Here is a 14,897-nt window from a genome sequence, read left to right as displayed (position 1 = left end):
CGCAATTTTATGTATTAGCTCTATTATGTTTTCTTCTTCTTCATGATTCCAATCATACATATGCTGGATTATCTCTGCCTACCTTCTGTATTATTGACTACTCTGATTCTTTTTATCTTTTTATTTCATTTACATTATCTTGGCTATTGCCATGGCTTTCCTCAGTAGTCCTTATATTTTAAGTTCAACATATGTTCTCTTTGGCAGCTTGTGGTTTAATCATTCTAGATTTTTTTAAATTTTTATTTCATCATTTTTGTCCACTTTCTTTTACTATCTGTCTGTTCTTTGTCCATTAATGTTCAGAGCTTTTAAATATTTTATTCAAAGTGGTGTTTTTATTTATGAATATTTGTCTTAAAATATCTGTAGGTATCATTATAATTTTATTGTTTGCAATTTTGTTTTTGTTTTCTCTTGAGGAAAATTTTCATTAGCTGAATTGTTTTGGTTGTCATTTTCTGATTATTTTCTTATAGTAACTTTCTATAAATATTGTCTGCTTTTGTTTGTTGTTCTATTTGAAATCCCTTTTGTTCCTAGACCAGCAATAAGTTTCATGTAAGCAAAAGTAAAGGACTTGGTGGATTACTACATTTTTTTAGTTCATGAGCACCCTCTTCTGTTGCTTTCATGAAGCACAGATTCCTCAGTGGATGCCTTTTTTTTTTTCAGGAAGAGTAGTTGGTGTGTCTTGTGAACTTATCTGCAGATACTTGATATTCATCTCATACTCTTTTCCTTCATAACCAAGTCTCCCAGGGACATCCCCCGCCACTAATATTATCTCCTCTTCTTCAGAAGCTGGGCCTTCCCAAGATTGTTATTCTACTCACTCTCAAACACCTTTCTTTCAATTTTTCATAGTTGTGTTCTGATCAACCAGGTTTGTGAGAAACATTTTTTCACTTGGGATGGGAATTTACCTTTCTGAGCATGATTTTTCTGTTTTTCCACCTTACCTCAAACCTGCTAGACCCTCCCTTCCTTTCTGCACAGTTTCCACTATGACACTAGCTGGCTGCATTGGATTGGAGCATTCACGTCCCTACTTACATATAACTTTTGGAGTTCATAGTATTTTGTTTCTCCTCATTATGTTGTAGATGTAGGTTATGGGTGCCTTTATTGTTCTCTTAGTAGATATTTACCGTTTTTAAGGAGTAAGTAGAGAGATTAAAATATATATGTCAGCCTTTACACTATAAGAGTCCAGAATGTTTACATGAATATTTTTAAGTGGCTAATGATGATGATAAATAGATGGATGGGTGGATTAACACAGGCTTATTGATGTTAAAACTGGAGATGCATATTTTGAAGTCTTCCGCATGTAGTTGCTTCCCAAATCTTTCTTTGTAGCCAGCCCTTTCTGCAGAGTACTAGAAATATAAAGACAAAGACCTACTGGGTTCATCATGTTTTGACCTTGTAATGCCGCTTGCAGCCTTAAACCAAAGGTGACCCTTGCTAAGTCTTTACCAGACAGCATCCTTTGTAGTGCCATGCTTTTCTGCCACCACTTCTTATCACCATCTCAAATACATAGATATCATATGTAAGTTAGTGTTGCAAAAGTTCACAGCTTTTCTCCAGATAGTAAAGAGCCCCTGAATCCCCAAAATACTATTGAGTACATATTTTTTTCATGCATCAGTAGCTGCCAAGAAAATCACATCCATTTTCTATTTAAATTTGGTAAGATATGTTAAGGAATAAATGTATTTGAAATTTTCTGTGCAATCACATCTTTCATCAACAACCAGCCCATAAAATCATTTCAGTATTTTAATATTTTATTATAATATGGTGTAATTAAGTACTCAGGTTGACTCCACTTGATAATATGAATTAAATATCATCACTGTAGAATACATCTCAGCTAGTTTTTCTTTCCACTGTAAAAATAGTAAATCTCCAATACCCAGAGCTCATAAATAAAGACTTTATAGCCTACATTTCCATGATAGTGACTGGGTTTGTGCTCCTCCACATACACAATATCTGAGAAAAATGAAAGAGAGTGGAATGTATAGGAGCAACATTTTCTGTGATCAGTTTTAGGTTTTTTAGTTCTTTCTTTGGTTTTGGTTTAGTTGTTTGTTTTCTTGACTAAAAGGAACAAAGATTTCTGGTAAAGAGGAGCAAACTGGAGCCTTGATACATGGAAAAAGTCTGAAGGGCTACAGCCCTAGCTTTACCTGTACATAAGGTAATGGGACTGTGGTGAGATTTCATTAATGTGTGGAATTAGTTTTTTTTTTTTTTTTAAGAAAAAGAATGTGTGTGGGATTTACTTTTACAGTATCAAATGCAATTTTGCATAAAGGAAAAGAGACAAAGATATAATACAGTTTGTTAGCAAAAAGTCATCTATTGTATATTTTATTCTTGCACAATTATCTTTCTCTTCCTTCTTTTCTTGTTAATTCTAAAAATATATTTCATATTTTAATAATCTCACTTGTACTAAGGATTCCTAAAACTCCTAAAGACCACATAGGAGCAAAAGGTGTATAACTTTTACAGGAAAATTTAGTTATATTTCCCAATTTGTATACTAGTTATACAGCAAAAATCTAAAATATTGTAGGAAAAGATTTTAATGTGATAATTAGCTATTATCATATAATATACTATATACTACATTATTTAACCTATGGAAATTTTATATATTATTTTCTATTTGAAAGTCATTACCTCTAAAACAAGAACCTCAATTTTTGTTTTTTTCTAAAGAAAGACTAGTCAATATAAAGTAATACAGGGTCGAAAGATATGGTTTCTGATTTCTTCCTCTGTCTCTAATATCTTAGTACATTGCATATTTCTAAATCGGTCTGCCTTCCTGGACTAGGAGGTCCATTCTGGTCTGCCTACCAGAACCAACCTCCATGTAACCTTACGTGAATTTACATAAACAATCCTTGTTGTGGCCCATACAAGACACTGCCTCCTTAGAAAGGAACAATGCCTGACTCTAGATTTAGCACCCCTGTTGCTGAATCTGTTACTGCTAGGGCTCAGGATGCAGCTGCATTTAAACATGAATGTTGTGTTTACCCAGTTTTACCAGAGAGGAGAAAGACAGACAACAGAAGAAAAATAAATAAAAGGTAAAATAGCAAAATTAAAAATCATTCTCTTGAATATAGCTATTGAAAAACATCAACACAAGGCTGGGAATGGTGGTGCACACCTGTAATCCAGCACTTTGGGAGGGTAAGGCGAGTGGATCACCTGAGGTCGAGAGTTGGAGACCAGCTTTGCCAACATGGTGCTATCCTGTCTTTACTAAAAATACAGAAAAATTAGCTGAGTGTGAGGTGCTTGCTTGTATTCTCAGCTACTCAGGAGGCTGAGGCATCAGAATCACTTGAACCCAAGAGGTGGAGGTTGCAGTGAACCAAGATTGTGCCACTGTCCTCCAGCCTGGGTGACAGAGTGAGATTCTGTCTCAAAAATAATAATAACACAGTATAAAGCAAGAATATAAGTGCAAAAATCCTACATTCTCATTTTATTTAAATTTCAGTTCTATAAAAATGAATCTAGTGTTCTATGTACCTGATTTCATATTAATAAAGTGTGAAATTATACCAAAACCTGGCAAGACACAATGAAAAAAGAAAGCTATAGGCCAGTATTTTTGGTGAACATAGATGCAAAAATCTTCAACAAAATACTAGCAAACTAAATTAATAGCACATCCAAAAGTTAATTCACCATGATCAAGTAGGCATCATTCCTAGGATGCAAGGTTGAGTCAACATAGGCAAATCAATAAATATGAATCACCACATAAACAGAATTAAAAACAAAAAATGTCTGATCATCCCAGTAGACACAGAAAAACCTTTCAATAAAATCCAACATCACTTCATAATAAAAATTCTCAAGAAACAAAGTGTTGAAGGAACACACCTAAAAATAATAAGAGCCCTCTGTGACAGACCCACAGCCAACATTACACTGAAGGGGCCAAAACTGGAAGCATTCTCCTTGACAACTAGAAGACAAGTATGCCCAGTCTCACTACTCCATTTCAACATAGTACTGGAACTGCTAGCCATAGCAGTTAGACAAGAGAAGGAAATAAAAGGCATCCAAATAGGAAAATAAGTCAAACTATCTCTCGTCACTGATGATATGATTCTATGCTTAGAAAATACTAAAGACTCTGCCAAAAGGCTGTTAGAACTGGTAAACAATTTTAGCAAGGTTTCAGGATACGAAAATCAGTAGCATTTCTATAAACCAGTAGCATTCAAACTGAAAGCCAAATCCAGAATACAATTCCATTTACAATAGCCACACGCACACAAATACCTAGGAATACGTCTAACCAAGAAGGTGAAAGATCTCTACAAGGAAAACTACAAAACACTGCTAAAAGAAATCGTAGATTACACAAATGGAAAAACATTCCATGCTCATGGATTGGAAGAATCAATACTAAAATTGCCATACTGCCCAAAGCAACCTACAGATTCAATGCTATTCCTATCAAACTACTGATATAATTTTTACAGAATTAGAAAAATATGCTAAAATTCATATGGAATCCCCCCAAAAAGCCCAAATAGCCAAAGCAAAAAAGAATGAAGCAGGAGGCACCACATTACTTGACTTCAAACTATAATGTAAGGCTACAGTAGCCAAAACAGCTTGGAACTGGTATAAAAACAGACACATAGATGAATGGAACAGAATGGAGAACCTAGACACAAAGCCATACACCTACAGTCATCTAGTCTTTTACAAAGTCAACAGAAATAAGCAATAGGAAAGGACTCCCTATTCAATAAGTGGTGCTGGGATAGTTGGCTAGCCATATGCAGAAGGATGAAACTGGACCCTTACCTTTCACTATATACAAAGAATAACTCAAGATGAATTAAAGACTTAAGTATAAGACCTCACACTTATAAGAATCCTAGAAGAAAACCTTGAAAACACAATTCTAAACATCAGCCTTGGGAAAGAATTTATGACTAAGTCCTCAAAAAGCAATTGCAACAAAAACAAAAATTGACAAGTTGGACCCAGTTAAACTAAAGAGCTTCTGCACAGCAAAAGGAACTATCAACAGAGTAAAAAGATCTACAGAATGGGAGAAAATTTTTGCAAACTATGTATAAGACAAAGATCTAATATCCAAAATCCATAAGAAACTTAAACAATTAAGCAAAAAACAAATAACTTTATTTAAAAATGGACAAAAGACATGAACAGACACTCCACAAAAGAAAACGTACAAGCAGCCAACAAACATACAAAAAGCTATTCCACATCACTAATCTTCAGAGAAATGCAACTCAAACCACAAAAAATATACCATCCTATACCAGTTAGAATGGCTATTAATAAAAAATCAAAAAACAACAGATGTTGGTGAAGCTGCAAAGAAAGGGGAATATTTATATAGAAAGCAGTTTGACAGTTTCTCAAAGAGCTTAAAACAGAACTACTAGTTGACCAAGCAGTCCTATTACAGGGTATAAACCCAAAAGAAAACAAATCATTTTACCAAAAGACACATGCACTCCTATATTTTTACTGTAGCACTATTTACAATAGCAAAGACATGGAATCAACCTAGGTGCGCATCAATGGTGGATTGGGTAAAGAAAATGTGGTACATATACTCCATGGAATATTATGCAGCCATACAAAATAATGAATTCATGTCCTTTGCAGCAACATGGATGCAGCTGGAGACCATTATCCTAAGCAAATTAATGTAGGAAGAGAAAATCAGATAATACATGTTCTCACTTATACATGGGAGCTAAACATTGGGTACTGGTGGACATAAAGATGGCAATAATAGACAGTTAGGACTACTAGAAGGTGAAGGGAAGGAGGGGGAAAAGAGTTGAAAAACTAACTTGTGTACTATGCTCAGTACCTAGGTGATGGGATCATTCATACCTCAAACCTCAGTATCATGTAATATACCCAAATAAGACACCTGCACATGTACCCCACTGAAACTAAAGTAAAAGTTGAAAAAATAAGGTTTTTAAAATAAATAAATAGTGAGTAGAAGCCCTCTAATCAATAGTAAGAGTAAGCGACCTAGGTTTTTCAATATTTTCATTTTGAAGCATTTTAGACTTCTAAAACGTTATAAACATAGTACAAAGTGGTTTCACATAGTTCCCACTTAGCTGCCCCTAACATTTACATCTTTCATAAGTACAATAATTGAACCCAGGAAATGAGCATCCATATAGACTGTTAACTAATCTACCAATCTTATCCAGTTCCTCCACTAATGTCCTTCTTCTGGTTCAGGATCCAGTCCATTATCCCACAATGCATTTAGTCATCATGTCTCCATATTCTCCTTTACTCTGTGATAATATCCTAGTCTGTTTTTACTCTTTCATGACCTTGATCCTTTCTAAGGGTACTGGCCAGTTACTTTATTGAATGTCCCTCCATTTGAGTTTGTTATATATTTCTCATGATCAAAGTGGCATTCCTGGCCAGGCACAGTGGTGTGCACTGTGGTTCCAGCTACTCAAGAGGCTGAAGGAAGGGGATTGCTTGAGCCCAGAAGTTTGAGTTCAGCTTGGGCAACACAATGGAACCCCAACTGTTAAATAAACACACATAAGATTATTTATTTTTGGCAAGTATACTATAGAGGCGCCCTTCTCAGTGCACAATATCAGAGTGTGGATATCTTCTTACTGATGTTAACCTTGAGTCAAAGCTATTGTTAGAAATGTTATTTATAAAGCATTAGATTATTTATTTGGAAGATTCAGTATCTATTTCATGCTATTGAAATGTTTATTTTTAAAACTATTTTTCTTACAATACAAGTTTGTTGCACTTCCCGTCCATAGCTTGTTGATTGGACAGGCTCTGTATCTTCCAAAGGGACACACCCCAGGCCATATCTGATTAATCTGTAGGTAGATTGTTGATTGGAGGGCAGCCATCACATTGCTCAACCAAACCAAGTAACTTGGAACTATTTTGAAGAAAATCAACTGGGCCAATGAATTCTTTGTGGAGATGGGATACTGAACTAGGAAACTGAGACAATAAAGTATTGATAGCAGCTCTTGAGCTAAAAAACAACATATAGCCAGGTATGAGGTGGCTATTCTAAGACACATGCAAGATGAGCAAATAGAAGTAGCCAGTCACTTGAAGAGAAGGAACAATATGCCCAGAGTGAAAAGGAACCAAGAGAAAGACACAGATGCACAAAATAAAAGACATACTGTAGTTCAAAAGACAGACAATGAAAGAGACCAAATGGATCCTTGTGAGATATCTTGAGATATTTATGCTAGGTTCCTTGCAGCTTTCTAGGATGTGGATTCCATTTCCTTAAGAAATACTGTCTTTGCAGCCAGGGACACATGCCTGTAGTCTGTGCTATGCAGAAGGCTGAGGTGGGAGGATTGCTTGAACACAGGAATTTAAGGTCAACCTGGGCAACACAGTAAGATCCCATCAAAAAAAAGAAAGAAAGAAAAGAAATAAAAAACTATTGTCCTTGGATTTCTACAAGTTTCCCATTTGTAGACTAAAAATTGAGCTTGCATAAAGGGGTCTCTGTTTTCTGTAATGAAAATGTACCTGACTAAAACGTAAGTAAATAAAATAATATTTGGGGAGCACAATTAAAAATATATAGCATGTTAACTGTGGCAGAATCCAGGCAAAACTGAGTGCGTGTTTAGTCTTTTGTTTTTATTCCAGTTTTACAAAGCTGATATGATTGACTGCAAATTAATCTAGACATTGTTCAGGGTAGGAATATTTCATCACTGCATTTGCTCCATCGTTCCATGGCCTGAAGAAAATCTCAATTAAAACAGTTCTTAATGCAGCATTAACCTTGCTGATCTCAAGTATTTATTTTTCCTGTTACATAGTGTATGTTATTCTTTCATCAGTGTGACCTTAATCATCCACAGATTTGTCAGGTATTGTTGAATACAGTATTCTAAATAACCTAGGACCCAAAAGCTCCAAGGTACATGCTTGTCTGATTGGGCAAATAGTACAATGTTGGAAATTCTTTTTCTCATCTGTTAGCTTAATTTAAAGAAGCAGCAGTTGTTTTTCTAAAACTAATCCAAGTCCAAATAGCTTAATTTTCACAGTGAAAGATAATTCTTAACTTTCTTAGTTTTTCATCATCTAAATATGTACTCTTCAGTGTATAAAGTTAAAACGTTTATTTTATGACTTGTCTTTTTTTACGAGTGAAGAAAAACTTGTGAAGATTGTGATTTTTCATTAACATTCTAGCTTAAATGTTTCTTTGTTTTTGAAGCAAAATCTCAGAGAAATACACACAAACACACACATGCCAACACATACAGGTACACATTAATATATACACATACATACAAGTACCTTTTAAAACATTAGTTGTATATTTTTACATCCATTCTGCTACAAATGAAGCAATGCATGTATCTGTTGTTGGCTTCTTGTAAAGTTCTTCCATTAGTTTCTTGAAAATACTCAAAATGAAACAAATGATGCTCTTTGTAACAGTAGGTTAGAACTAGTATATAATTTTGCCTCAAAGTGAGTCTAGGACCCCTAACAGTTTTTAAAATACAAATGTTTATAATATATAATTTTGTTTTAGCATGCAATAATAGTTTACTTTGGAAATATGAAACAAACAAACAAAATATATTGATATCTTATGAAAAATAAAGCAGGTTCTCCCTTAAATATGGATGAGGACTGCTTGATGGCAAGTGGGAAAGTATAATATATAATAAATTGTACCCAGGAAATTTGGCATTGTAAATCTGACAAAGATAAAGAATCATTGAACTCTGCCTTTCTGGGATACGTTGCTTGGAACTAGTAAATAAACTGAAGGAATCATTTGCTTTATAAAAGATAATTGTACAGACTGACCGTGAAGTGCTTCCACATGGCATCGGCATGAAGAAGTAGGACTGTATTCATAAGTTAACTATGTTAGGCTTTTACTCTTTATGTTTATTGAACATGATTGTTTTATATATTATTACATGTATAAGCTATTAAACCTCTTATAAATACATATCCCTGTATTGAACCATATTAATAAATGAATAATAAATATGCATAATATTAATTGCTGACCTCTGTATATTATTTTACTTTAGGATGAGCTGCTTATAAAAAAGGTTTTAGATGAGCTGTTTATAAAAGGCACTCAGTAGATACTTGTCAAATGAGTTCCTTTTTACTAGATGAATTTGCCAGTAGCTTGGGGGATTTGGTGAAAACCATCTGGATAGTTACTCTCCTTAATCTAAATTAAGTGGTGTTTATGCTGTGATAGAGTTTCTGAATTGATATTTAAATTAGTTAAGCTTACTGGAACTAGAGTACAAGGTTTTTGAGTCCTGAGTTGGCATGATAAAATGAGTTAGTACCTAGAAAATCTGTCAGTATTCAAACCACAGACAATACTCACTAAAGGTTTACTCTTATTATCCTTCTGAAAGAAAGATTTCTTCAGGTGCTCAAAAATTTGGTGCTGTAAGTTTATTAAGGTATCCTTCTTAGTATGAATCATATCTTTGGCTGCAGAAATACTCATATGTTAGATTATAAACTGCTTTCCCCAACTCTACTTAGAGTGTTATGAAAGAGAACACATTTGCACTGTTAACTTTCTAAAATTGCAAAAAATCTAAATTCTAAAACATATATGTTCCTAAAAGTTTTGGATGAGGAATCGTGGATCTCTATTTAATCTGATGGTACAGAGAAACAAAATCATTCATACATTCTCAGTGAGATTATAAATTAGTACTTTTTAGTGAGTGGGAAAGTGGAAATCTGGCAAGTTTATGTCAAAAACAATAAAAAGATGCATGTCCTTTGATCCAAAATTTCACATCTAGGAATTTGCCCATACTATATTATAGAAAAATGATAGAAGATTTACATTTTAGTAGGTCCAATACAGATGACACATGACAAGTAAAAACTGGAAAGTCCCAAACGTTCAATAATAGAAAAATGATAGAATTACACAGTTTCTAGCCATGCTGCAGACTACTGCTGTTGCCATCTTAAAAATGATATTGTGCAGTAACACACATTCACATTGAATGACATCCTTGATATTCTATTAAGTAGAAATATCAGGCTATAAAAGTAATATGCACCATATGATGTAATTTCTTTTAAAAGTATTTGCACATATATGCATAGAACATTATTTGAAGGATATTCACCAAAATGTTAAAAGTGGTTATTTCTGGGTGGCAGGGTTGCAGATAATTCCAGTTTTCTTTTGATAACTGTGCTTTGTCAAGAGTAATATGTATTATTACTATAATAATAAAACTTTTAAACTTCACTGAAATACATTATTTAAACATGTCAATACATGTTAGGTTTCAAATTCTATATACGTAAAAATTCATATCTATCAAGAAAATACAATATTCTTCATATTTGAAGGAGTTAATAATTATAAAGCCTTGGCATATTTGGAAAACAGTATTATGAAGTAAAGCCTAGTTTTCAGACATCATGTGTTTACCTATAATAGGATTTATAGTATTGCTGATATTTTAAAATATGTGTATGTGTGAATTAAAATTAGCCATGGAGATTTGAAAATATGAACTATATTATTAAGGAAAGTATGTTCACAATTTTAGAGCTTAGTTTTAAATATGCCCAAAGAGTACATTGGCAGCGTTTAAATTCTGACCTATGTGGATGGAGTAAGAGCAAGCTAACCATCTCAAATAGTGGGATATCAATTGAGAATTTATAATGGCTTTGTTTTAGTCATCAGAAACAATTTGCTATCCTCAGAAATATATTTTGAAAATGTGGTCTTTGTCCTGAAATACTCCTCTAGCAATACAGATAAATAAGAGAACCATATGCACTTTCAGGAAAGCGATTTGCCTTCTGTATTGCACTAAATGGTGATAACGTGATGACATGCCATCTTACTATTTCTCATGAGATAAATGGCTAGACCCAGCAGCGTATCTGCAGAGAAGAGAGCTCTGTGTTTTAACTGCCAATTTTCAAGTCAGTGCCTCTTATAGTTTCTATAATATATTCTGAAATTTCTTGCTGACTCTGAATGCTTTGTTCCACTTTGGTAGACTGTTTCTGCAATCCATGAACAATTAAATTATATTACTTTTTATTAGAAAATGTGATATCTGTTCTTTATTAACTGAAAGAAATAACTCTTTATTTTTCAGAGCTTCCATATGGCTGGGAAAAAATCGATGATCCCATTTATGGCACTTATTATGTTGAGTAAGTCTCTAAGTGTGATATTAACTTGTTATTAATATGCTGTGAAATTATGTTAGTATTTTATTTATTGAGCATGTGTGGCTAACAGCCCCTTCATTTCCCTTTCATCTTACTTTGAAGTATCCACCAAGACTAGCAGCACTAGCTAGCTGTTTCCTCTCCAGCTGGCTAATTTGTCATTCCCTTCCTTTGACTCAACGATTCTAAAACACCAATTGAAAAAGTGTGTTTCACACTGTCCTCTAAATGAGTGATAATTAAAGATATCAAAGTAAATGCCTTTCATTTTGCAATCAAAATGTTGGGAGCTTACTGGTTGTGCAAACGAGATGTTCTATTAAAACAGATTTCAAAGTCAATTAAATAAATCAGCCATATTTTGTAGTTGAAAAATAAAATAAAATTTAGAATTTTTTTTTAGGACATCATTCCAAATCAACAGTATTCTTTCAGTACATTGGACTTCTATGGTACCTATTGGAGGTTACATTGTAATAATTTGTCATGGTGTGAATTATCGCCCCCATGCATCCTTTTATTCAGAATAAATAACCCATTTGGAGTTAAATTACATATACATATTTTTCTTGGGAGATAAGTCATATTCTTAATTTTCAAAAGTTAAATATGTGATTAATTTTTCTAGAACTCTCTTTTCCCGTAGACAATTGTTTTTAATTCTTACCTATTGTATAATGTTCCTAAAGTTATTTGGGTGTGTAACAAAGCCTACATATTCCTGGGAAACACTACCCAAGAAATACAGAGTTTGAAAACCAAATGACTTCACATTGTTCATTAAGATCTTACTTTGTTTTCTACAACCACATTCTGTTTAACAGTAATTATAGATAGTCAAGGATTACAGATTAGCTTTAGTGCTAAATTGTTTTTTTAACAATATTCAAACCATTACTGAGCTGTTATTAGGTGTCAAGCCCTTCTTGGCACTGGAGATGTACAGATAAGTAAAATCTGTGTGCTCCTTGCCTTTGAGTATGTCCCTCAGGATCACTTGTCTTGAATACTTTCACCCATCGTTTTTGTTTGGAAAAGCCCCAGTTTTGGCTCCACAGTCAGTCATTTCCAGATTCACAGTCAAGTTGAATTGAGCTCATTTGCCACATGCAACCTTCTAGCATAGTCTCTAATGTATAGTGTCACACGGACACTGAATAGATACAAAAATGTAAGATAAATACACAGAGGTATCTCTAACTGCAAAAATAAAGAGAGATCATTTGTAAATAGTTATAAGCCCTCTGTGTCCCGTTAGACTGATGATCAATTAAAGTAACCCTATATTTTAAATAACATAGTTACAGTTCCTAAATAAATATTACATGTTTCAAATAAATGCTGGCTTATCTTAATTCACTAAATCAAACTGTACTGTATCTAAGCCTATTACATTAGATATTCAAGGAAATTCCATGTAAGGAAAGAGAATTTAAGTGTGAGACTTATCAGATCTTTCGTGAATTTCCTGACAGAATCATTGAATAAGAACCATTCCTTCATCTGTATATTGGCAAAATCCATAAAAACCCAGATAGCAAATATTTGGGGTGGAGAATGATATGGCCTCTGTCACAACTACTCAGCTCTGCTGTTGTAGCTTAAAAGCAACCATTGGCAACATCAGCTATGTTTCAATAAAACTTCATTGACAAAAACAGGCAGCTGGTCACATTTTTCCTGCAGGTCATAGTTTGCTGACCCCTGCCCTAATTTGATTCTTCAGATTGTTTTTTCATATATTCAGCTCCTTTCAAGCTAACTTCCAATGCAGGAAACAATTTAACTAAAACCTTTCTTCTCTGTCCTAATCATCTAACAGAGAGGCAAGACACCCCTATGTCAAAAAGCTATACTTCCTACCTTCTTGAATCATTGAGATGTTTGTTCTGCAAGTGAAGATTTGCTGCTAGTAGATCTTTTATAATCCATTATGAAATTGGACACTGGCTGTAACCCTAAACAAAAATTTTCCTTGTTATCTTTATATTTCAGATGTTTTGTGTGTGTGTGTGTGTTTGCCTACATTATACTTCTCTCTACATTTCTCCACTTTTCATGTAACACAGCCATAGTCAGAGAATTATTTAGAATTTAGTCAGTCACGTCTTCTATAATTAGATCAGGCTGACATGTTTAATAGTTTTAGATTTTAAGTGATTTGGAGGTTGTATATACAGGTCATAGTGGGTAAATACAGTTTAATTTCCTTCGAGTTACATTCCGTTCTATTCTTCGTCATGGTCTTGGCCCCATTACATAATTTTATAGAGTTTACCAGTGTCAGTAATTAGGTGTGTGGGTGTCGCAGGCCATGTGGAAAACAGAGACAAATAAACAGATAATTCAAACTTAAAGACAATGTTAAGTAGAATATTATCCCAATGTTTGTTGGAAATATCCTCTTGAAAAACTTCATAAACATAATTAAAATACCTGTTTATTGTATATGATGTATACATTACTTGAAATGGGGGATCTCTTCCATCCCACCAAACTTGTCATGTATTTTAATTGGAATATACCTATTTACATGGTTTGCTTAATTGCGTATCTCATCTCTATTACACTATTATTTCCACAAGGTATAAATTGGTTCTGAATAGTAGCCTTGTTTATGGAAGCTATAAGGATACATATGTAATAATAGAGGTTATTCATCACTTTCAGTATGCAGAGTGTTTTTGTTGGGGGAAGAAAGTCAACTAATTTCTTACCACAAAAGATTAGTAAAATGTCTAGTTGAAGTTAAGTTACAATCTCAACACTTTCCGTTGTATTATAAATATAAAATAAAAACTGTCTAGATTAAGATTCTATTCATAATTACAGTGATAGCATTAATATCTTAAGGAATTATATATGTTTAATTGGTAACATTACCATTAACAAAGCAGTGTCTTTTTGTTAATATGTAGTTGAGAAAATGTTGATTTATTAATGCTATTAATGATAATGAGCAATGGATTCTCTGTATAGCTATCATTTTTATGTTTAAGCACATACCCATTCATGCAGTTGGAGGTACTCTTTACAAGATATGAAAAAGATTCCAGCTTTCCACCCAGTAGCAAAAAAAAGCCTATGTGCATGGACACAAGAGGTCCAGCTTAGCAGTCAGCACCTCTCTTCAGGTAGACCAACAACTGGGAACAGAAGTTGCAGGTTGAGCTCTGTGTCATCATCAGATTGAAATCAATGTAATGTCTCTGGCACACCTGCACAAACACACATTTTCCTCTCAGCCACAGACAAGCAAATAGGAATTCCAGCAATCAATAGCAGAAGAGAATTTACATAGCTAGAAAATGAGAAACCTGAATAGAACAAGCTTTGACCACTATAACTGATTTTACCCTACTCTGTCACTTTCTGTCCCCTGCAAATTCGATTTTAAGATTGCAGGTTTAATATATTCAAGAACCAGAGAAGTCATCATCATCATCATGATGTCATGGAAATTGTTAACCTTTATTGAATGCTTAGTATGTGCCATTAACTTGGTTCAGTGCTTAACAGTTTCTACCACATTTATAATTATCTCTGTGGTGGTAATGAGCTAAATTGTCTTAAGTTTATAGATGAGGAAACCCTGG

General features: G+C 33.8%; 1 protein-coding gene across 6 annotated transcripts in view; it reads left to right on the top strand.

The window, feature by feature from the left end:
• The window catches only part of MAGI2 (membrane associated guanylate kinase, WW and PDZ domain containing 2), a 1,459,815-nt gene that overhangs the window by 1,097,401 nt on the left and 347,517 nt on the right, over positions 1-14,897 (top strand). For all 6 annotated transcript variants that reach the window (XM_064374940.1, XM_021667866.2, XM_064374946.1 and 3 more), the window contains exon 7: positions 11,226-11,283. In XM_064374940.1, the coding sequence (XP_064231010.1) occupies positions 11,226-11,283 (58 nt within the window). The remainder of the gene's footprint in view (positions 1-11,225; positions 11,284-14,897) is intronic.

This window comes from Aotus nancymaae, unplaced genomic scaffold, assembly GCF_030222135.1.
Source record: "Aotus nancymaae isolate 86718 unplaced genomic scaffold, 86718_ANA_hifiasm-v0.15.2.pri h1tg000002l, whole genome shotgun sequence".
Classification (NCBI taxonomy): domain Eukaryota; kingdom Metazoa; phylum Chordata; class Mammalia; order Primates; family Aotidae; genus Aotus; species Aotus nancymaae.
Note: the sequence above shows the minus strand (reverse complement) of the source record. Positions and strands in the feature narration are given on the sequence as shown.